Source organism: Salvelinus sp. IW2-2015, unplaced genomic scaffold (assembly GCF_002910315.2).
Source record: "Salvelinus sp. IW2-2015 unplaced genomic scaffold, ASM291031v2 Un_scaffold19, whole genome shotgun sequence".
In the NCBI taxonomy this organism is placed as follows: Eukaryota; Metazoa; Chordata; class Actinopteri; order Salmoniformes; family Salmonidae; genus Salvelinus; species Salvelinus sp. IW2-2015.
Window position 1 is genome coordinate 550,829 of NW_019942505.1, and position 24,320 is coordinate 575,148.

General features: G+C 43.6%; 2 protein-coding genes across 2 annotated transcripts; one reads left to right on the plus strand and one right to left on the minus strand.

Moving 5' to 3' along the window:
• The first annotated feature begins 7,362 nt into the window (after positions 1-7,362).
• Positions 7,363-12,832, plus strand: LOC112068036 (UPF0575 protein C19orf67 homolog). The gene is made up of 8 exons (XM_024135030.2): positions 7,363-7,631; positions 8,434-8,506; positions 8,670-8,868; positions 9,072-9,216; positions 9,660-9,760; positions 10,419-10,655; positions 10,865-11,026; positions 12,446-12,832. The coding sequence occupies exons 2-8, from the start codon at positions 8,458-8,460 to the stop codon at positions 12,594-12,596; spliced, it is 1,044 nt and encodes a 347-aa protein (XP_023990798.1). The 5' UTR covers positions 7,363-7,631; positions 8,434-8,457; the 3' UTR covers positions 12,597-12,832.
• Positions 12,833-22,442: 9,610 nt separating this feature from the next.
• LOC112068037 (small integral membrane protein 28) lies at positions 22,443-23,965 on the minus strand. Its single transcript, XM_024135032.2, has 2 exons — positions 23,754-23,965; positions 22,443-22,945 (listed from the first exon to the last, which is right to left on the minus strand). The coding sequence occupies exons 1-2, from the start codon at positions 23,862-23,864 to the stop codon at positions 22,529-22,531; spliced, it is 528 nt and encodes a 175-aa protein (XP_023990800.1). The 5' UTR covers positions 23,865-23,965; the 3' UTR covers positions 22,443-22,528.
• Positions 23,966-24,320: the final 355 nt, after the last annotated feature.

The following is a 24,320-nucleotide window of genomic DNA, read 5'->3' on the forward strand; positions in this document are numbered from 1 at the left end:
CTGGTTAATGGTAGTCTGCTTACCYGTGTGGGGGTGCTGTCCACAAGGTCTGTGGAGAGAGAGCTGCTGCTGGCCTTCTCCAAGCTAGCAGAGTCACATTTCTTGTTGTCGTCGATCGCAGCCACATCCTCTTGGTCCTCTTCCAGGCTTTCCCCCTGGGCCAAGAGTTCCTCTGTGAGGGTGATGTCACTCTTTGAGGAGCTTGAGGAGGAGCGTGACCTCCCACTACCACGACTCCTACTCGCTCCAAAATGGCCATCAGAACTCCAGTCCTGGGCGTGGTCCTCTATGACAATCGCGATGGTGTCTGCCATGCAATAGATGGCTCCCTCGCCACCATAGCGTACGGCGCGCAGTTGAGCCCGGTTGGAGTCCGAGCGCAGGGACAACCTTTTAGCCGCAGCCTTCACGATGGCCTTCATTGCATCTTCCCCCCTGAATTGAATGCTCTCCTCCAGGCTGAAGAGGACAGAGATGTCAGCATACTTAAGGGCATGCTGGACCTCCAAAAAGAGATTCTTCATCAGCCTGAAGGGGTCATTGGCCCTCCTGGCCTGGGGGGACTCTGAGGCCTCCAGTCGGCGCATGATGCCCTGGAGGATGAGCTTCAGGGTCTGGGGGCTCATAACGGTGTCCCTGGGAGTGCTGAGAAGGGGGATGTCCTCTTCGATGAGGATCTCACCCGGCATGAGAGAGGGAATCTTCTCCAGGAGGTCCTKCCTGGCCTCAGTGGGGGTCAGGGAGCCGATACTCACCTCAGAGATATCAGCTCCCTCAACCTCTTCTTCCAAGGTCTGTGCAGAAGCTGCCCATGCTGCCTTGGTTGAGGTGGAGGGCTCCGAGTGTAAGACAGTCATGACACTCGCGACCACCTCATCTTCTTCCTCTGATGAAGAAGGACACGGAGTGTCAGGGAAACTGTCCCTGGCACCAGAATCCAATCCTAATAAAACACACTCAAATTCTGAACTGGTTCAAAGCCACAGCCACATCCATGTATAGCACTATGCGGTATCTAGTACATTTACTATAATGGTAATACACTGGTTAATACACAAGTTATTATATGGTTATTACAGGGTTAATACTGGTCATAATGGTAAACAGGTTATAAATGGACCTTTCTGGATGATGACACTGGCCCTGTAATCGTCGTTGCAGGTCCTGTTCAGCATCTGTTCCATCCAGGCAGTCAGGACCTGGCAGACGGCCTCTAGTCAAATCAAAATGTATTTAAAGTGTTGCTTCACACACACAACATGTCACAAAACACTTTACAGAAAAGTAGAAAAAACAGGAGAGAAAAGAGAAAAAAGGAGACGGAATAACAGCCCAGTCATAGCTGCAGGAAGTAGGAGTGTTGAGGGTGCTGCACCCCCGATAAATGAATATATATATATACAGTACCAGTCAAAAGTTTGGACACACCTACTCATTCAAGGGTTTTTCTTTTCTACATTGTAGAATAATAGTGAAGACATCAAAACTATGAAATAACACATATTGAATCATTCAGTAACCTAAAAAGTGTTAAACAAATCAAAATATGTTTTATATTTTAGATTGTTCAAAGTAGCCACCCTTTGCCTTGATGACAGCTTTGCACACTCTTGGCATTCTCTCAACCAGCTTCATGAGGCAGTCACCTGGAATGCTTTTACAACAGTCTTGAAGGAGTTCCCACATATGCTGAGCACTTGTTGGTTGCTTTTCCTTCACTCTGCTGTCCAACTCATCCCAAACCATCTCAATTGGGTTGAGGTCGGGTGATTGTGTAGGCCAGGTCATCTGATGCTGTGCTCCATCACTCTCCTTCTTGGTCAAATAGCCTTTACACAGCCTGGAGGTGTGTTTTGGGTCATTGTCCTGTTGTGGTAGCCATGCTGGTTAAGTGTGCCTTGAATTTTAAATAAATCACTAACAGTGTCACCAGCAAAGCACCCCCACACCATCACACCTCCTCCTCCATGCTTCACGGTGGGAAACACACATGCAAAGATCATTTGTTCACCTACTCTGCGTCTCACAAAGACATGGCRGTTGGAACCAAAAATCTCTAATTTGGACTCATCAGACCAAAGGACAGTTTCTTGGACCTAGCAAGTCTCTTCTTATTATTGGTGTCCTTTAGTAGTGGTTTCTTTGCAGCAATTCGACCATGAAGGCCTAATTCACACAGTCTCCTCTGAACAGTTGATGTTGAGATGTGTCTGTTACTTGAACTCTGTGAAGCATTTATTTGGGCTGCAATCTGAGGTGCAGTTAAATGTAATGAACTTATCCTCTGCAGCAGATGTAACTTTGGATCTTCCTTTCCTGTGGCGGTCCTCATAATAGCCAATTTCATCATGGCGCTTGATGGTTTTTGCGACTGCATTTGAAGAAACTTTCAAACTTCTTGAAATTTTTCGGATTGACTGACCTTCATGTCTTAAAGTAATGATGGACTGTCGTTTCTCTTTGCTTATTTATGCTGTTCTTGCCATAATATGGACTTGGTCTTTTAACAAATAGGGATATCTTCTGTGTACCACCCCTATCTTGTCACAACACAACTGATTGGCTCAAGGAAAGAAATTCCAAAAATGTACTTTTAACAAGGCACACCTGTTAATTGAAATGCATTCTAGGTGACTACCTCATGAAGCTGGTTGAGAGAATGCCAAGAGTTTGCAAAGTTGTCATCAAGGCAAAGGGTGGTTACTGTCACACCCTGGCCTTAGTATTCTTTGTTTTCTTGATTATTTTAGTTAGGTCAGGGTGTGACATAGGGAATGTATGTGTTTTTGTATTGTCTAGGGGTTTTGTATGGTAAATGGGTCAGTGTCCTGTCTAGGTGTTTGTATGTCTATGGCTGCCTAGATTGGTTCTCAATTAGWGGCAGCTGTGGTTCATTGTCTCTGATTGAGAGCCATATTTAAGGCAGTCATAGGCATTGGGGTTTTGTGGGTAATTGTCTATGTAGAACGTTTGTAGCTGTTGTATTGCACTTACGTTTGTAGCTTCACGGTTGTTTTGTTTTGTTTTGTTATAAGTGTTCGTTTCGTGTTTCACTCGTCTCAAATAAAAGAGATGTATTTTTCACACGCTGCGCCTTGGTCCACTCTTTCTCATCAGGACGATCGTGACAGTTACTTTGAAGAATCTCAAATATCAAATATAAAAATATTTGGATTTGTTTAACGCTTTTTTGGGTTACTACGACTCCATATTTCATAATTTTGATGTCTTCACTATTATTCTACAATGTAGAAAATAGTAAAAACAAAGAGAAACCCTGGAATTAGTAGGTGTGTCCAAACTTTTGACCAGTACTCTATATTTATATATGATTATTCTTTTTCTCACTAAATTAGTGAACTAGGCCTTTATTACTCCTGTATGAACGGAGAAAAATACTCGTCAGCAGAGCGGAGAAAAATACTTCCTCCCCTCATCGACAACGCCCTCACCCCAAAACATCTTGGTCACAGTGTAAATGGCAATAACAATAATAACAATGGGGTAAAAGGAGACAAGACTACATCATAACTAACCTAGTGCCCTCTTGTCTTGATTGGAGAGTGAGGTGGAGGCCTGCGGGGTCAGGATGAGGTAGCTGCCCCCCTCCGACATAGCTGCCAACCTCACACGAGGCTCTGCCCCCTCCTCCTCCCCAACCCCATGAGACCAGGTGGAGTCGCTGTCCCACAAATCCTCATTGCTGGATGTGGGAGTGCTGGGAGGCTGGTTCTGCTCCATGTCCCAAGTGCTGGTCGGCCAAATCTCCCCTGGCCTCTCCCCGAGCAGGGCAAAGACAGGGAGGGACCCCTCGCTGAGGGCTTTATAGACATCCCTTCCCTTGGCCCTCCTCTCTGACCCCAGTTCTCCCACACTGACGCTGGAGTGGAGTGTGCCTCTCTGGAGATAAACCCTCTCCATCTCCTCTGCCTGATGACAGAGGTTGAACCGTCTTGATCTCTGTGATGACCCAGAGCGACTCCAGCTGTTGTTCTCCCCTTCCTGGAGGGTTTCCAGGGCCATAATGGTGTAGTGGGCCCTTCCCTCTGAGGTCACATCTGGAGAAGACAGGCAGGTGGATGGATATGAGGTAGTGGATGACCCTGACAACCTGTTGGATGAGCTGTCGTCTCCATTTTCCAGTGGCAGAGGTCTGGTGAAGTTTTCTAACTCGCCCATGTCTGCCTCAATGGTGGACAACTGACCTAGGGCTGAGCCAATATGCTCCTCCATCCAGCCCTGCTCTGGAAGGGGGTGCAGGCCACTTCTGTTGGAGCAGGACACACTTGGATATTCCAGAGATAGTGGCTGAGAATCCACACACTCTGCCAGCTGACAGAGGTTTAACGCCAACTCTGGCATGTTGGATCTGCTCGATCCCTGTGACCCAGGCCAACTCCCATTCCGGCTGTTGTTGCCTCTTCCAGACCTCATGTGGTGGATCCGTCTGGCAGCCTCCTGGGCACTCTCACAGGCATCCCTGAAAAGCTCTGAGAAGATGCTGGAGAGGCTCTCTTTGGTTAGAGCGATGCGTGGATTGATCGTCTCCAGGTCATTCACACCAGAGGTGAAGAAGTCCCCCTGGGCATTCCTCAGGATGTTACTCACAGCCATGTCTGCTATACCCTGAAACTCCTTGTCTGTCTCAGAATTGAGCGTGGGGGGCTGCCCGCCCCAGAGCCTCCCCTTCGGCTCAGAGCTCCGCCGGTGGAACGTCTCCGAGACGATCTTCAGCACCCCTGACCCCCGGTAGGAGGAGTGGGAGGACTCTGGGCTGGAGATCCTGAGTAGAGCTATCGCTGGCAGGAGGGCCACATAGGACATGTCCTCCAGGTCCTTTATGGTCACATTCTTAGAAAGAAATACGGAAAACAACAACTTTAAGTGACAGCATTTCCTTTTAGTTTTTAAGGTACACGTTTTTTGTTGTTGTTGGCATGATTAGAGTCGGTTAAGAAGTAGAAATGGGGGGCTTACCTTTTGTTTGAGGAACTTCCTGATGAGCTTTCTCTGACTGGAAAACAAACAACAAGAATCCTTGGTGAGTAGACTGGCTCCTAGATTCTATTTTTTCTACTGCACATAACATGGTTCAGAGCAGGACTCACGGGTGAGACTTCAGGAAGTCCTCCAGAGAGAACGCCTCCTCTACATTCTCAGGTGTCATCTCACGGGGTGGGTCCGCCAGAGAAGTGGCATCGGAGGTGACATCACTCTCTGGGGTTTCTGGGGTCAGGGGGTCATCAACAGATGGAGAGGAGTTCATTCTCACCCCATCCTCAGGTGTCAGGGGGCCTGGTGGCTCTGAAACAGAAGACAATCAGAATTACCACCAAACAAGCTAGTAACCAAGGCAACGATTCTATTGAATAACCACTGTGTCACCAAAACCCACCTGTTGTCTCCACCTTCGTCACTTTAGTGCCCTTCTTGATAGCTGGCAGGACACCTACAGAAAGAGGAGAGTCGAGTCATTAGTTGATCCTTCCACCATATTGTATGTCCTTTTATAATTATATCAATAAATCCAGGTATTTTGGAAGTGGTGATCAATACTCACTGTAACTGGTTCTCGGAGATAGAAGAGGTGGAGGCAGCGCCAACCCACCAATGACTTGGCGGCTTGTTTTTTTCCCCTCTGCATTGGCCTCCCAAGCCTTTCTGAGCTCAATGGCCTCTCTGGCGTTCTTTTCGGCCTTGGCCATCTTGGCCTGATGGCTCAGCCTGGGGCCTTGTGGGGGCTTCGGCACAAAGTTCTGAGAGAAACATCAACAGCAGCAAAATCATTTCACCATAGAAACCACCTATTTCACCATAGGCATGGTGGTACTAAGTGACATGTCACATAAGGGTTAACCTTAGAATTAGAATCAGAATTAGAATCAGAATTCCAATGCTATTGGTTCTAACTAGTAAGTGACCCACACATCATTATCTCGTTTTAAACAAATTTCTGGTTCAGAACATGACATATTTCAAAACAAAGCGTCCTTATACAACCAGGGGCGCGTTCAGCAAGACGGAACGATACGTATTTCACTCTGAACTGTTCAAAATGTTTTGCAACAAAACTCAAAGCAATTTCTAACCTTTAGGGGGCTCTTCTTGGTGCAGTCCACCAGTGCTAGCAGCCTTGGTCCATCATGGTCGTCTGTCTGGGGCACCGGTTCTCCAACACTAGCTTGGAGGGTCCCAGCCTGGGGCATAGGTACAAAATGAACTAAATTACACTTGAGACCTCCATGTTGAGTCCTCCATTCCAACCATAAAGCATATCAGTCTGTTTTTGCATAGGCCAGTGTTTTTCAACCCTCTCCTTGGGGAACCCCAGACGTTTCACAAATTTGTTGTAGCCCTAAACAAGCAAATCTCATTAAAACCTATTCAAGATTTTGATTAGTTGACACGTTGAATCAGGTGTGCTAGCTGTGGAATACAATGGAATGTCTGGGGGTCCTCTAGGAGAGGTGTTAAAAACCCTGGCATATGGTTGTACTACAACAACAACAAAATCCCCATTACGGAGACACACAGATAAACGTGTTTTTCTTCATATATGAGACTTACCTTTAGACGAACTCTCCTCAACCGTTTCTGACTTTTACCCATTTTATTTTAAGACGTCCTTCAGACTGGACCTGTACAACGATAGAAAAATAATAAACAAATACATTTTTTATAAAATGTTTGAACATTTTAAATACAATACTTACAGTTACACAGAATTTCTTGTCCAGGCAAAGTAATGTCTTTGAACATGAGGATGACTGTCCTATGCAAACTATCAACTCAACTGAGCCAATCAATTTAATAATTTTTTGACTGCGTCATAGGCTTATATATTATGCCATGACAACATACACTATTACGTCAACTACAACAGCGCACAGTGACCACGCCGGGAGATTAATACATTTTCTGATCACACGAAATCTCTAATAAATTTAAAATGTAATGTAACCCAAATCACGTTGATTCATTGAGGTTTTATATATCAATGTTTCCCTCTGGTGGCAAGAACCGAAAGAGCCATCAATCGATGTCGAGCCGGTTGTCATCAGTCTGCACTCCGCACACTCACATTCTGAACTTTTGATAGTTAGAACAGAATTAGTATAATAGAGTTTGAATAACTTTAGTCATGTAGCTAGTATGGATACTAATATTGACAAATCAAAGCATATTTTTTTCATACCAGTGTTGTCAAACAAACGATGATATTTGGCTTGACAATGACAGTGGTGTAAGATATATGGTAATTTTTGTAATTTTGCAATAATTTATTTATTAGTCTCCATAGGCAGAATTGTTGTCTATCTCCAATTATGTATATAAATAAGCCCACATAATTGTCAAGAGGTTTTGTGCATGTTTCGGCCAGCAGAGGGCTCCGCTCGCTCTTGTCTAGTGGTAGCTTCACGCGTTCACGGTAGTAGTTATCGCGCTAGGCTAGCCTGCAGACTGACAAATTCAGTTGAGACGGTGCTGAGCGTCAGATGTAGAAGCCAAGGGAAAGAGAGGAGGTTGGAGACTGAGACCGGTTGAAAACCGTACTTGTCAAGTTCTTGGACCGACGGTGCAAGGCGCCACACATGAGCTCTACAACGATTCGGAGGAGTGGGGAAAGTGGCGTAGGTGTAACTTAGTTAGCTAATAGCTAACCATCCTCAACTCGTGAAAATACTGGCTAAGTACCCTCAGAAAGTTGTAACAACTTGTGAAGTGTTCAATTAATACAACACACAAGAAAACCGTTTCTTAAATTGCAGTTGCTAGCTAGCTAACAAGCTAAAGCTAGCTAGCTAATGAAGGATGAATGATTTCGAGGTTTCAACCGAAAGCGAACATGGGTTATTATTAATTGGTTTTTACACTTACTGATAATTTCAAAATAATATTTKAATTCTATCTTAAACAATGTGTAGAGGGGTTTGTTCTCTGCCCACTTMATTTTATGRACAAATAATCGGACATGAAAAATAAACGAATGAAAGTTAAATCAGGGTCCATATCATTTGGATCAAAAAAAGAACAAGAGTCTCTCAAATTAATATTAATTGTCGTTTCTTTTCAAATAAAATATTCTAATTCACTCCCAAATCTTCTGACATAAGAGCAGTCCCAAAATAAATGGTCAAGAGTTTCTGGGTCACAACCACAAAATACACATTTGTTATCAGTAACTATTTTGAGTCTGTGTATAATAATGGTCTTTCTATGGTAGATTCTAGATTCTATTAATTAATTTCTATGATACTTCTTTCACCTTATTAGATACACAATATTTGCCAGACAACAGCGATACTTTTTTCCAGTTCACTTGTCCTAGGGCTGCATTCCAGTATATTTTAGCAGAGGGAATAGTAACATCTTGACATAGTTTCTTATATACATGTTATTACATTTATAGTTTAAGATGTCAATTCCTTTTAGCTGTATTGAGGCTACAAAGAAAGCATGGAACAGGGGGAGACGAAAAATAATCCTGAATCATCACCAGACACAGGTGAGTTACTGTCAAAATGCATAGGTAGCTTAATAATTATGTACACAGAAAACGTGCTACACTCGCAATAACATCTGCTAATCATGTGTATGTGACCAATACAATTTGATTTGACTCTGCTAATCAAACTCAAGTCAACAAATAATTGCCCGAAATTTCTCAGACTCTGTGGCGCATGTAGAGGATAGTGCTTTGGCGCCCTCATGTGGCGACCAAATGGACAGCACAGGTGATGCGAATTTGACGTCCATGTCGTCATGCCAGGATATCAACATGATGGATCAGAAGCTCAGACCCATTGAACAGCAATTTCAGTACCTGCTGAATAAGGCGGATGAGTTTCATACAAACCTTGTATACAGGTAACGTTAGAGTCAGGAAAGTTGTTAATGCAGTTTAAGATACTGATAGGTAGAGGTTAGGTGAGTCAATGAATAGTGCAGCTTAACTATGCAATTACATCTAGTAGGGTTTCAAGTTATTGTTTATTATTTATCAAATGATTGAAGTAATGCATAATGAAGCCCTGTCCTGTGACATAACCGTGTGTGTGTGTTGTCTGCAGGTATGACATTCTGCAGAAGGAACACTTTGCTCGTGTGGTGCCTACTTTCCTGCGGACCTGTCAGCCCTACTTCACTTACCTGGAGTCGACCGCTCGCAGCACCCTGCCCCAGCGCACGCCTCTACCCRTGTACATCCGCTCACGAGTAAGAGCCTCGAAACTCAACCCTACTCATCTGAATCTGGGTAGGACAAAACTGTCACTCTTTATTGAGTGACAGTGTCTGCTCTATCCTCAATTCATGCACCTTAGTTGGAAAGTGAGGTAGCGGCAGTGATCCCTTCCCTTTGCASTCTTTATTGATATTAAATGTATTCTACACTTCAAACCAACATAAATGTCTCTGTGAATCAACTCTGGACAAGAATATAGGCTTATGGGAGGTTTGAGAACTAATAGAGAAGGATCAAGAGAGATGTTGTAGACTGAGAGTGGTGTGTATTGAGTAAGTCAAATCAAATTTTATTTGTCACATACACATGGTTAGCAGATGTTAATGCGAGTGTAGCGAAATGCTTGTGCTTCTAGTTCCGACAATGCAGTAGTGTGTGTATTTGTCTGTATTTATGTGTTTGTCCATCTCTCCAGTTGTTAGACTTCTCCCAGCAGCTGTGTGCGAGGCTGGAGCACCTGGTCTTGACATATGCCTCCTTTGACTTTCTCTCTCTGGAGGAGGCTGAGCCGGCCAGGTACTGTACTTACCAGAAGAGGCTGGTTGGAGGAACTATTGGAGGATGGGCTCATTGTAATAGATGGAATGGAGTCAAACATGGGTTTCCATATGTTCGATGTGTTTGATACCGTTTCATTTATACCATTCCAGCCATTACAATGAGCCATTCGTCATAGCTCCTCCCACCAGCCTCCTCTGGTACTTACAACATAACATCTGAAGGCTGTGAGCCACCACAAACACACAGATGCACATACAAACGCATATCGCTGCTGTCGGGTAAAAAACGAATCTCCAAAACAGACACYTTTCAAGAAATTGAAAAAACTCCCATATTATTATTATTTTTAACAAACATTACATTTCGAAATTTCTGAAGCTGTTTTGAATAAAAAAAATTGGTCCTAGAGTCATGAAACGTTCAGATTACATTGAGGAGAGTTAGTGCTTTCAACACGATTTTAGTTGCAAGGTTTTCATCTGACAGCGACGATATGTACCAACACCTACTTGAATACCTGTATTTAGATCCACAAATGGAACATTGTGGAGTATGACCCAAATATATAGAGGACAGATGCATGGACTTGTCAACCCTTATTCGTCTGACATTCATTCCACAATCCTTCATCCAACCATTTATGTATCTATCATTCTCCCTCTCTCCATTCYAGTGTCTCCCATTTCTACATTGGCAAGTGTCAGATGGACCGTGTGGGACTGTCCATATACAGGTACTGTCGTCTAGCCCCGTACCTGGCTGGGGTCCACACTGGCCTGTACAAACGCATGCGCTGGAATGTGGAGAGACCCAGCGAGAGCCTACAGGAGGAAACGGGTGGCGAGAAGGAGGGACATCCAGAGGAGGACAGGCCAGTAGCAGGGAAAGARCGAGCCACCGAGACAGAGTAGTGAGTGGGGGGGGCGGTAGAGAAAGTGTTTACTGGCATGTTATGCCTTACTTTAACCATCATTGTAATATTAGTGCCAAGAAAACTTTGGGACTCTTTTGAACAGATGTTCGATGACAATGTACATTTTGGAATTCAGGCCTAAGAACAGTTGATCAGATGGCATCTCTCACTGCCTCTGTGTGACTGTGTGTGTGTTTCTCGAGCAGCTACTTCCTGTGCTACGAGGAAGTCCCTGAGGAGCCTGCTGAGCGGGGTGATGGAGAGGGTAAAGGGGAGACGGTTGCTATAGGCAATGTGGTCAAGATGTGGTCAATCGGTCAGTGGGTCCAAACGCAGCCTGAACCCATAAAAGATGACATCTACGAATGGTACAAAGTCACATTCAGATCGCTACGCAACACTYTTTCATCTTTGACGTTTAAAGAATACTTAAGAGTAACTTTTCTCTGTATACATCAATGTTGTCGCTCTTGCTGCTGGTGATTCTCTGATCCACCTCTACACAGACGACACCATTCTGTATACTTCTGGCCCTTCATTGGACACTGTGTTAACTAACCTCCAGTCGAGCTTCAATGCCATACAACTCTACTTCCGTGGCCTCCAACTGCTCTTAAATGCAAGCAAAACTAAATGCCAGCTCTTCAACCGATCGCTGCCCACACCTACCCACCCGTCCAGCATCACTACTCTGGACGGTTCTGACTTAGAACATGAGGACAACYACAAATACCTAGGTGTCTGGTTAGACTGTAAACTCTCCTTCCAGACTCACATTAAGCATCTCCAATCCAAAATTACATCTAGAATCGGCTTCCTATTTCGCAACAAAGCATCCTTCACTCATGCTGCCAAACATACCCTAGTAAAACTGACTATCCTACCGATCCTTGACTTCGGCAATGTCATTTACAAAATAGCCTTCAACACTCTACTCAGCAAATTGAATGTAGAGGATAGTGCTTTGGCGCCCTCATGTGGCGACCAAATGGACAGCACAGGTGATGCGAATTTGACGTCCATGCAGTTTTGTCACCAAAGCCCCATATACTACCCACCACTGCGACCTGTATGCTCTCGTTGGCTGGCCCTCGCTTCATATTCGTCGCCAAACCCACTGGCTTCAGGTCATTTATAAGTCGTTGCTAGGTAAAGCCCCGCCTTATCTCAGCTCACTGGTCACCATAGCAGCACCCACCCGCAGCACACGCTCTAGCAGGTATATTTCACTGGTCACCCCCAAAGCCAATTCCCCCTTTGGCCACCTTTCCTTCCAGTTCTCTGCTGCCAATGACTGGAACGAACTGCAAAATCACTGAAGCTGGAGACTCATATCTCCCTCACTAGCTTTAAGCACCAGCTGTCAGAGCAGCTCATAGATCACTGCACCTGTGCAAACCATTCTGTAAATAGCCCATCCAACTACCTCATCACCATATTGTTATTTATTTTGCTCCTTTGCACCCCAGTACCGCTACTTGCACACTCATCTTCTGCACATCTATCACCCCAGTGTTTAATTTGCTATACTGTAATAATTTTGCCACTATGGCCTATTTATTGCCTCACCCTCCTTATCCTACYTCATTTGCACACACTGTATATAGACTTTCTCTACTGTATGTTTGTTTATTCCATGTGTAACTCTGTTGTTGTTTGTGTCACACTGCTTGCTTTATCTTGGCCAGGTCGCAGTTGTAAATGAGAACTTGTTCTCAACTAGACTACCTGGTTAAGTAAAGGTGAAATTAATACAAATTAAAAAGTACCGTGTGTGTTCGTTCCAGGGTGCTGTGCTGGGTTCCGCAGGCTAGGTACCACAGGCTGTTGTGTCTGGGAGCGGAGGAGCCCTCTGCCAGCGCTGCTACTGACTGCCTTGTGGGGGTGTTGTTTTCTCAACAGAGCCCAGTGGCAGGCCCCAGTCGTGAAACAACATAACAGAGACAAGCCACTGTTCTAGTACTGACTTTGGCCATAACATGTTCTCGTTGATTAAAGGATTTAACATGACTTCTTGTTAGCTTTACATTGTGTTATGTTCGGCTAATGTTTTCAAATCTAAGTAACTATTGGGAAGGACTGAACACTGACATAGCTCTCGTTCCTACTAGCCAATGTTTTCCTTATGGTTCATTACGTATTGTATAAAAACTAATATAATTTATAAAGACAGCMAKTTTTATTACCAATTCCCTACCAGCTAGTGATACATTTGAACTGTATCTGATGTCTGTTCATATTCAAGGTTTTATTGAGCACTAATGTATGTTACTGTATTGTGTGGTTGTTGGAAATCATTTTGTATGATGTTAAGAATAAAATTATTGACCTGTCATTCATTTGCGCGGAAGCATTATTTTATGAAAWAAAACAATTTATTGAAAATATATTATTGTGTTTCATTAAACAAAAATACTTTTATATTTTAAAAACATGGGGTCTCAGAACTGTACTTAAATTGTAAATGATTTGTTTGTAAACAATGGAGTAAATAGCCAACTGTGACAACTAGGCACAACTAGGCAGAATGAAGACCGTTCTTTCAGAATACTTATCCTTGCCGCGGTTATTTTTTGCTCACTTGAACCATCTAGTGGTGACATATACAGTGGGCTCCAAAATTACTGGCACTCCTGACTRGCAATGCACAAACAATACTTAAAAAAATATAAACAATATAATTATAGAGAGAAACTCGAAATACTGTACTTTATTAATGTTTTAATGGAACCCACCAAAATAATTTATTGATTTAATTAAAAATCAATGTCCTCCAAATCAACGTTTCACAATTAATGGCACCCTTAAATATTATTGTAAATAACATCTACCAAAATTAAACCAGGAATTAAATTCCACTTATTTAAGTTTATCTAAGTGTTAAGGAACTATATTGAGCCATTACATCACTTCCTTTTTCACTAGGGTATAAAAATGAGGTAACACGCATGCAATATCCMTTTGTCATCCAACACCATGAAGAAAAGAAAAGAACTGGCAGTTCAAAAGGGRCAGATGGTYGTAGACCTTCATAAATCTGGTAATGGCTACAAGAAGATCCACAAACGATTGAATATACCACTGAGCACTGTCAAGGCAATTATTTAAACATTCAAAAGATATGGAACAGTTGAAAGCCTCACGGGTAGGGGACGCAAATGCATTTTGCCCTCCAGGATAGGGAGGAGGATCGTGAGAGAAGCAACAAAATCCCCAAGAATCACTGTGAAAGAATTGCAGGCCTTGGTGGCGTCTTGGGGTCACCAGGTTTAAAAAGACACCACTCAGACGCCACCTCCACAACCACAGGCTCTTTGGAAGGGTTGCCAGAAAAAAGCCCTTAATGACCCCAAGACACAGATGCAAGTGCTTGGAGTTTTCCAAACGTCATTTCAATTATGATTGGAAGAAGGTGCTCTGGTCAGATGAGACCAAAATTGAACATTTTGGTCAGATACAGCATTGGCATGTTTGGCGTCGAAACAGAGATGCATACAAGGAGAGGCATCTCATACTCACGGTTAAATATAGTGGTGGGTCAGTGATGTTTTGGGGCTGTTTTAATTCCAGAGGTCCAGGGGCACTGGTTAAGATTGATGACATAATGAATTCCACCAAGTATCAGGCAATTTTGGCTGACAATCTGGTTGCCTCTGCCAGAAGGCTGGGACTTGGCCGTATGTGGACTTTCCAACAAGACAATGACCCAAAACATACCTCAAGATCCACGCAGAAATGGTTCTGTGACAACAAAATCAATGTTCTGTCATGGCCATCTCAGTCGTCGGACCTCAATCCAATCAATAACCTGTGGGCTGAGTTGAAGAGGGCAGTTGATAAGCGCAAACCCAAGAATGTGAAGGATCTTGAAAGGATCTGCATAGAGGAATGGTCCAAAATCCCTCCAAATGTGTTCCTTAACCTTGTCAAACATCACAGGAAAAGACCATGCTGTTATCCTTGYCAGAGGTGGTGGCACTAARTACTAAATGAGGAGTGCCAATAATTATGAAACCTTGATTTTGGTGAAATGTATTTTGTATTAAATAATTGTATGATTTTGGTGGGTTCCATTGAAACATAAATAAAGTACAGTATTTCTCACATGTTGGTATTTTGAGTTTATCTCCATAATTATATTGTTTATATTTTTTTAAGTATTGTTTGTGCATTGCCAGTCAGGGGTGCCAGTAATTTTGGAGCCCACTGTATGTTTGCCAAAGATTCTAAAGTTCTATATTTGAGCATTCTATACTTCTATATTCATACACATGTATTCTGAATTCAGACTGCTATAATACAGCACTCATGTTGGTTGCATTGCTTGATTGTTTAGCTCTTATTTAGGATTTAGTTCTAGTACAGTTTTGAAGTTTTAGTTCAGTTTTCTATAAATAAATATTTTCTAGCTTACTGGTCTCCTGGGGATAACTTGGAGCAAATATGGATGACTACATCCATCCAAGGGTCTTCTTGGGTCGATTGTTACCTTGATGAGCAGGTAAGTTTGCCATTAATTGTACAATAGCTCTCATGTGTATATGCATCTGTTTTGATGTTCTCCTTTACTATTTAATACATTTTGGGCTGACCACATTCATTATAAATCTGTGATATCCTGAACAAAATGACATTGTCATGACCATAAAATAAAATGTCCTGTGTGATTCCACTGCTAATATTAAACTCCTACTGTGTGTACAGATGCTGAAGGTGAACGGTCGCCAGAGACTCCATGAGATTGAGCAGGAAGTTCATAGAGAGCTGAGCGTGACACCAAGCCAATGTCACCAGCCTCCAGGGAGAGGTATACTCATACTTTTCCATTCCCTAAACTATAGTACACCATTGCTATGTAGTATACCATTGCTACCACCCACATAGACTGTTTATTTACCTGTTATTGCACCTTTAGTTCACAAAGGAACAGTWTGAACTAATGTCTTCTTCCTCTCTTCCTTCTGAAGGTAACCATGGAGGGGCAGCAGCTCCTGACTGACAAGGCCAAGCCATCGATTTCTTCCCCTGAGCCTCTTGGTTCTGCAGTTCTGATGAGTGGCGACACAGCAGATATGCTCCCAGAGAAACAGGCCCAACCTGAGATCAGGTCAGATGAGATGCTCCTGGTGGAGTTCCTCAGCCAGACCCAGGTGGAGATTCCACAAGMGGTCAGGGAGGTCATGGACAGCCTGCTGGCAGATGGAGAAGCCCAGGAGAAGAAGGCTGAAGTCCTCGTTGCAAACCTGATCCCTTATTCTCTCTCATCCTCAGAATTTTATGTCATGAAGGTCCTTGAGAGCCAGGTAGACAAGGTAAGACTGGATCCTTTATTTGTGCATTTTTGTTGTATACTACACTCTTAAAAAAAGGGATCCAAAAGGGTTCTTTGGCTGTCCCCATAAGAGTACCCTTTTTGGTTACAGGTAGAACCCTTTKTAGTTCCAGGTAGAACCTTTTTCGTTTCCATATAGAATCCTCTGTAGAAACCAAAAAGGGTTCTTCAAAGGGTTGTCTATGAGARCAGCAGAAGAAYCCTTTAAGGTTCTARATAGCACCTTTTTTCTAAGTGTAGTACTAWACCTGTACATGTAATAAGAAATACACTACAAGACGTGATAGGTAGTAAAKACATTACAATGCCYCTCTTTCTATTCTATGTGAAGGAGAAGACGGTTGAGGCCCTTGACCTTAGCACATGTCCCATACTCCAAACGGCCCTCACAGACACTGAGACCGCGATGAAGACTGCATACAAGATCATGCTGAAGCAGATTGTGGTACTTGGTTCCACCGTCAAGCATATCATCACCCACGTGCTTCTTCAAGTAGATCCCCAAGCCTTTCAGGGGGGAGTCTATTTGGAGACACTTGTTATCATCAACRACACCCAAGCTCTTCTGTGGTCTATTSCCTGGGTCGAGGTCACTGAGGAGGAGGAGCTGTCTAACGGTCAGCAGTGCATTGACGCTTATGAGGTGGCTAAGGCTGTCATCAACAACCTGGAGCAGGTGCTAAGCCCAAAACCTGTGCTGGCGAGAGCACTGGGAATCGGGTCACACATCTTGACAAGGTACATTGTTMATCTCGTAGGTCTATGCATTGCTAAGACAGTGCCTGTTATTTATGCTGCCAACGAAGAGGAGAGACGTATTAGTCAGGATATGGTGAACATTTGTCCTCTACCTGCTAGATTTATCATTAGTGGAGAACTATTCAGTGACTTCGTAGTGAAGTTTATATCTAAACTTCATCCAATGAACGGACACGGTACTAAACAGCTTGACCAACAGGCTCTGCTCTTACTGGTCGTTAAAATGGCCTCCGTTGCTTTTAACATCTTGAGGAAGATTCCAGGTATTTCTGTAGATGAAAATCTGTGCCCCCCCCCTTCTGCAACATGAAGCAGACAGTGTTGCACATGCAGAGTGCCATGATACATCAGTTTGGCACGACAATCAAAAAAAAAAAAAAATGGTTGCCATGAAGGACACGGTGGTGATCATCTCCACCATCCCCAGCGCTATCTGTGAGGGGATCCTGATGGTGTACAAGGGCATCAGTGACACCTATCCGCTTCAWGTCCTCGGCCCACAGTGTCCAATAGCTAGGAGCTGCGAAGAGGCTATGGAGAGCAAGCTCTTTGCAGTAGCCCTACCCGAGGACCTTAGGAAGACCATCTACATTCACTACGGGTCCCGGGTCGGGAAACTGGCACTGTTCCAGAAGGCTTTCCACCTGAATGATCACATCATGTTGGAATACATCCATCGTGTTTCTCTGCCTMKTTCCTCCAACAGAGATGTAGTCTGGATCGACCCCAAATACTTTGTTGCGGAAGACGATGAAGAGGTTGTAACATCAAGCAACACAATACCTGATAATCCTCTTGCTCTCAACGTCAGTCAGGCTGCCTTTTTGAAGCAGTTCCCACAGACTGATGTTTTCGAGTCAACCACAAAGGACTGTGGAAAGCCTGTGCAAGACCAGGCTCAGAAGGAGACGGAGAGGAACAAACCAAAGGTGACAAACCTTGATATTGTTCCTGTTATTCTTGTCAGGAAAGTTCGTTGACTCTGTCTTCGCAGATTCATGTACAATCATGCAGCACATACGGTTCATGGAAGACGTCCCACTTTGCAATGATATGGTAGAGCACATACATATCCAGGTTCAGAAAGAGGCATGAAATACCAAAACCAAAGACTGTTCTTACGCACTCTGAGGAATCTCAACGATGAGCCGGAAAGATGGCCAAATTTTAGAAGACGTCTCATTTCATCAGAGCAATTACTTCAGACTTTCATGATGGCCATTGGTTAAAGCCCAGCTACACCCAGAAATACAGTCTCTGCTGGTCTGCGATATCATGGTCAGAGAGATCATGGCTCACCTGAGGCCTACCTTGACCTTCGCCAAGGACACCAAGAAGGGGTGATGACCGGCCATACTGCATCAACATCCCGGTCAAGAGAGAGACCAGAACCCCGGATGATACAGGTAGACACTGCTACTGTTGGTGTGGTACATTCAGAATCAGGCCTAGTCTCTTGTAAATGACTTGTATTCCACAAATTCTTTCATTCACAATTTCACGACAAAATCCGATGTAGAGTAAACAGCTACATGTCACAGTCAGCTAAACAGTTGGACAATAACAACTTGAACTCTTCCCTTCCGTTCAAATGTCCTATCTTGTCACATTTCCATTTCCCCTAGACAAGACCAAACTGGAGCTTTGCATTGAGAAAGCCAGCGCTGACAGAATGAAGAACTCCTCACCCCACTAGAAGGTAAGCTACACGTATTCTGTTTTGTCTCATTGATAATATCAGTCATTTGAATGTTGTCTGTCCCTACTGAGCTGCGCTTCAGCATTGAAAGGTTGCTGATGGTGATGGCTTCCTGAGGTTTGTTTCCACTACAGGAGGGAGGAGGGCTAATAATTATGTTTGAATGGAGTAACTGGAATGGCCTCAAACACATGGAAACCGTGTGTTTGATGTGTTCGATACCATTCCATTGACACCATTCCAGCCATTTATGACCGTCCTCCCCAATTAAGGTGCCTGTAGTTTCCACTCACCAACTCTGTTTGTTCACAAGAACCCGAACCCTTCTGGATGAAGGGAGGATGGCAATGATGGAGGAGGAAAATAATAAAAAAGAAGAAGAAGAAGAAGAAGAAGAGAGAGAAGAAGAAGGGTCGGCTGGTTCTGGGTGTGTGTTGGCCGTAAGAAAAAAACAGCGAAAGAATTCCCACAGACTGATGTTTTCGGTCAACCACAAAGGACTGTGGAAAGCCTGTGCAAGAACAGGCTCCGAAGGAGACCGAGAGGAACAAACCAAAGTGATAAACCTTGATATTGTTCCTTATTCTTGTCAGGAAAGTCTTTGACTCTGTCTTCCAGATCATGTACAATCAAGCAGCAATACGGTTCATGGGAAGACGTCCCACTTTGCAATTATGATGTAGAGCACATACATATCCAGGTTCAGAAAGAGGCATTGAAATCCAGAACCAAAGACTGTTCTTACGCACTCTGAGGAATCTCAACGATGAGCCGGACAAGATGGCCACATTCTTAGAAGACGTCTCACTGTCAATCAGGAGCAATTACTTCATGACTTTCCATGAGTGGCCATTGGTAAAGCCCAGCTACACACAGAAATACAGTCTCTGCTGGTCTGCGATATCATGGTCAGAGAGATCATGGCTCACCTGAGCCTACCTTGACCTTCGCCAAGGACACCAAGAAGGGTATGACCGGCCATACTGCATCAACATCCCGTCAAGAGAGAGACCAGAACCCCGGATGATACAGGTAGACACTGCTACTGTGTGGTGTACATTCAGAATCAGGCCTAGTCTCCTGTAAATGACTTGTATTCCACAATTTTCTTGTCATCACAATTTCACGAACAAAATCGCATGTAGAGTAAACAGCTACATGTCAACCAGTCAGCTAACCAGTTGGACAAGAACAACTTGAACTCTTCACTTCCGTTCAAATGTCCTATCTTGTCACATTTCCATGTCCCCTAGACAAGACCAAGCTGGAGCTTTGCATTGAGAAAGCCAGCGCTGACAGAATGAAGATTACTCCTCACCCCACTTGAGAAGGTAAGCTACACGGTATTCTGTGTTGTCTCATTGATAATATCAGTCAATTTGAACGTTGTCTGTCCTGTACTGAGCTGCAGCTTCAGCATTGAACGGTTGCAGATGGTGATGGCTTCCTGAGGGTTTTTTCCACCACAGGAGGCTTCTGAGGAGAGGTGGGCTAATAATAATGTCTGGATTGGAGTAACTGGAATGGCATCAAACACATGGAAACCGTGTGTTTGATGTGTTCGWTACCATTCCATTGACACTATTCCAGCCATTACTATGAGCCCGTCSTCCCCAATTAAGGTGCCTGTAGTTTCCACTCACCAACTCTGTTCACAGGAACCCGAAACCTTCTGGATGAAGGGATGGATGGCAATGATGGAGGAGGAAAATAATAAAAAGGAGAATGAGAAGAAGAAGGGTTGCGGCTGGTTCTGGGGTTTGTTTTTCCGTAAGAAAAAAAACTGCGAAAGAATTGTGGATGGAGGATTGTCGCAGGCGTGGATACTAGAAATCACATCCACACAAACCAAACGTATGGACGCACACACATTTACACGGAGGCAGATATAACAACAAAGCCTACCTCAGATCCCAAACAGACAACATGCGTGGCCTGTCTAATAGCATGTCTTATTTTCCATTTTGGGATACAGGATGTGTATTTATAGCTTACCAGAGGCTATGTTTTGGCACCAAACAATGTTCTCTGTAAACTTTTATTTGAAATATAAACATAGTCTATTTTATGTATTTTGCATGACTTTTTATTCTAAATAGACTAAATGTATGACTTTTATTTTATTTCTGATATATTTCTTTAAATCCATCTAGAGTAGCCTGATTCTCAATGTAACCAATAACCATCCATTTTATTGTTTTATGGTGTAGCCTGAAAATCTGTGTTTTTAACATGTGGTTTTTGATTAGATAAACACATTTACTTTGCTGAAAATACAGTATGTTTAGAATTTTGGGCTTTTAGCGATAATTTATGACAGTAGAAAACTTTTTTTCAAAATAATTGGTTAATTAAACAGCATATACCCATTGGGTGATAAAATAACGGGCAATTAATACGGCGGCTTTAAATATAAGGTCAACAAAAACACTTCCATGGAATAGTCTAGTTTCGTAGTTGTCAAAGTGCTCTCTCTGACCTGGTAAGAGAACTCCTTGAGGTATGCCCTGTTATGAGCATTGGGGTTTTTATGTAGTCCATTGCAAGAGCGGAGTTGACTACGGTACGGGCAGGAGTGGGAAAGTCTTTGGTTTTCTATTTCTTTGTTTTTGCCGAGTGTGGTCTCCAATCATAGAGGCAGCGTGCTATCTTTGTCTCTGATTGGGGATCATATATAAGTTGTATATTTTCCTTTTGGGTTTTGTGGGATCTTGTTTTCTGTTATAGTGTTTCTGCCTGACAGAACTGTGTGCTTTCACGTTTGTTATTTTGTTTTGATTGTTTTTATATATTAAATATCAATGAACATTTCCACGCTGCGTCTTGGTCACTCTTCCACACCAAACGAGAGCCGTAACAGTTTATTGAAACGGATCATTTACAAAATAAATGGTACAAAGAGTAGAAATTGAAATGCTGTAGCTGCTTCTGAGATTGTTTGGCTTAAGAAAAAAATCTAGTTGACCCCTGGACATTTCTAACACTTCTTGACAATCTTGCTCAGAAAGCAGCAAGACCATAGCTGTAATGTAAGGCAGGTGTTTGGAAGGAGAGCTCACCTCTACACTAGTAGTCTACATGATATGACCAAGTAGTACCATAGTGGGGCAGCATGGGATTATAACTTTCGCAACCTTCGGTGATGACGGAATCTTCAATACGATAACCATGGCTAAGATATTTTTCTTATTCTTTATTTAAAAACAATATAACACTTTGTACAAACATATTACTTGTAAATTAGAATGCATATMTGTTATGTAGTCTATCAAACGTATCAGGTCTGAGGTTTTTAGGAGTACATTCATGATGTGATTCCAAGTAATGAAGGGAATTATTAACCTGGAGAAGGTCTTTGTAAGTCCGGGTACCAGTCTTGCTAACATTCCACTCCTTGTCACTCCTGTCAAAGACATGGTGCCCAGGCTAGGTCTTTGTACCTTCTTACATATAAATACAATTCAAATAAAATTCAAATGACACACAGTATTACATATAAGACTTCTGTAACATTCTTGCACTTTGCACATTGACATTCTTAAGTCTCCAAATAGGGACCAAACTAAAACAACACAGATACAGGWGGGTTGAAAGCATGGTATGGCTCATACAATGTGTGGAAGTAAAAATGGGGATCACGTGTTTCATTTAGGAGATAAAAACAACGCAAATTAATTGCATTTTATTTTTTGTATTGTTGAAGGAGTTTTATTTGCCTACTGTAACCTACGGTTTGTACATAGTCAGCATATGTCCTCTCTAGAGAATCTAGATGTACTGTATCCTGTACAGCCAGTCAATGCAATTTCCAGCTTTTATGCAATTGCTCACTCCTCTGTGTAGAAAGCTGGTACCCACAAAAGATGAAYTCAGGTCTGATGTTTTTACATAGTCCATTGAAATCCCCTTATTCTAAAGAGCTTGCTATATTGAGTCCCTTCAAAAGCAATCTCTTAGTTCTAGTCAGAAATTATACCATATACCCTACTCCCTACATAGTGCACTACTTTTAACCAGAGCCCTATGTGGGCTATATAGGGAATAGGGTGCCATTTGAGAAACACTCCCAGTGTTCCCCAGTCACACGTAGCGTCCACTGGACTTGATCTCCGGACACAGGCGGGCCTCCAGGTCCTCTATCTTCATGGACTCTTTCCGGCTGGTCAGACTGGYRGCACGCGTGATCTTGGTCAKCGTCTCCTCGTAGGGCGGCGGCAGGTAGACCATGACGAACACACTGTCCGACATGTCAGAGCTGGTGCTGGTGCGGCGTTCGCCGTGGCTGGTGAGCGAGGAGAGGAACTCAACGCTGCTCTCGGGGTCCTGGAGGTCCAGGGTGATGATTTGGGCCAGGCTGAGCTTTCGAGAGGAGCACCTCCAGTAGGCCAGGAGTACCAGGAGGCCCAGCATGAGGAGGGAGGTGACGGGGAGGACCACGTAGAGGAGCAGCTCTGACCTCCCTTCCTGGTTGAGGTTCAGATCATTCCAGTTGTAGCCCTGGTGGTTTTGAAGGGGAAAGGGTTAATATATCACGTAAATTGAAAGGACAGAAAAAGGATTCCCATAAAATACATTCAGGACTATTTTGAAGATATGAAATCAGAAAATCAGTAATGTGTTCCACCGGATCAGTGTTGATCCTCTTCCATCTTCTCAAAACTGAACATACATGGTTGTGAAATCAAGATATCCTACAGAGGCTCAATAGAGCTTATGCCTTTTGATATTGCCTGAGTGTTATATTCCCCTGTTGACACAATCAGTGTCCCAAATTCACCCGACCAATCGGTTTCAGTGCTCAGATAACGCTGATCCTCATCTGGATGACTGACTAAAGACCCATCAACATCACTCCACTCTGCTGAAAGTCCCGAAAAGCTTTCCTTTGCCATTGCCCTGACATGAACTGCACTCACAAGCACTCACCATAGTCATGACATCCAAGACTATTTTAAGGCACTCAACTAACAACAGCAAGAGTGTGTAGCCTGCAAAAGTCTGTATAGCCAACAGTATGTGGAGGCTGGCTGAAGTACCTTTCCAGTAAGGAAAAATAAAAGATCATATAAAATATAAACAATCCACCTAAAAAAGTATTTTTCATAATGATTTTCAGTCTGCTCTTTAGATTGTTAAACCAGTATGCCACCTACCTACTCTTAGGTGTCTAGCAAAAAAGTAATCTGCTGCAGCTCTCCAGGACTCAGGTTGCCTACCAAAAATATCTGGGTCTCACAGCAGTCTATATGTAAAGACAACTACTGAATCAGACTCACTCAGTAACAACAAGCTGATGATCCCTTACCTGTAACTGTCTCTCCACCATGGGGGGAGAAGGTGACCCAGTCACCCAATCGATGGACCCTCTGCCGGCTGGCCCAAACTTTATCCAGCTGCTGTCCAGTAGCGTTCTCATGCTGCCGTGGTGTCGTGGTAGGCAAACAAGGRCCAAACTGAGTAGCAGAACTCAAGACAAACACGTCTGACTACTAAGAGAGCGCGCGCGAGAGAGAGAGAGAGAGAGGGAGATTCGGTCGGTAGCGATCCAGCTGTGTGTCCCTTGGTTCGACAGAGAAAGCAGTGCAGCCAGGGGTAAGGGTGGGGTRGGGGGGAGGTGTCGTGTGATATAAGCAGGGCACAACAGGATCCAGGCCAGGGAACCGCCCAATGACGGTGGAGCTAAAAGTCCAAGGGCAATCTCCTCTTGGGGGGATTTGAGGTAGCTAGTGTTGGCTTTATTGGAGAGAATAGAGGCAGGGGACAATGGTTGTCCCCATTTGTCAGTCAACATCGGTGTGATGATGGTAGCTGTATCGAGAGTTTAGACTAGTAGCCACGTGGAAATGACTTGGGCAAGATAATTGAATATCTT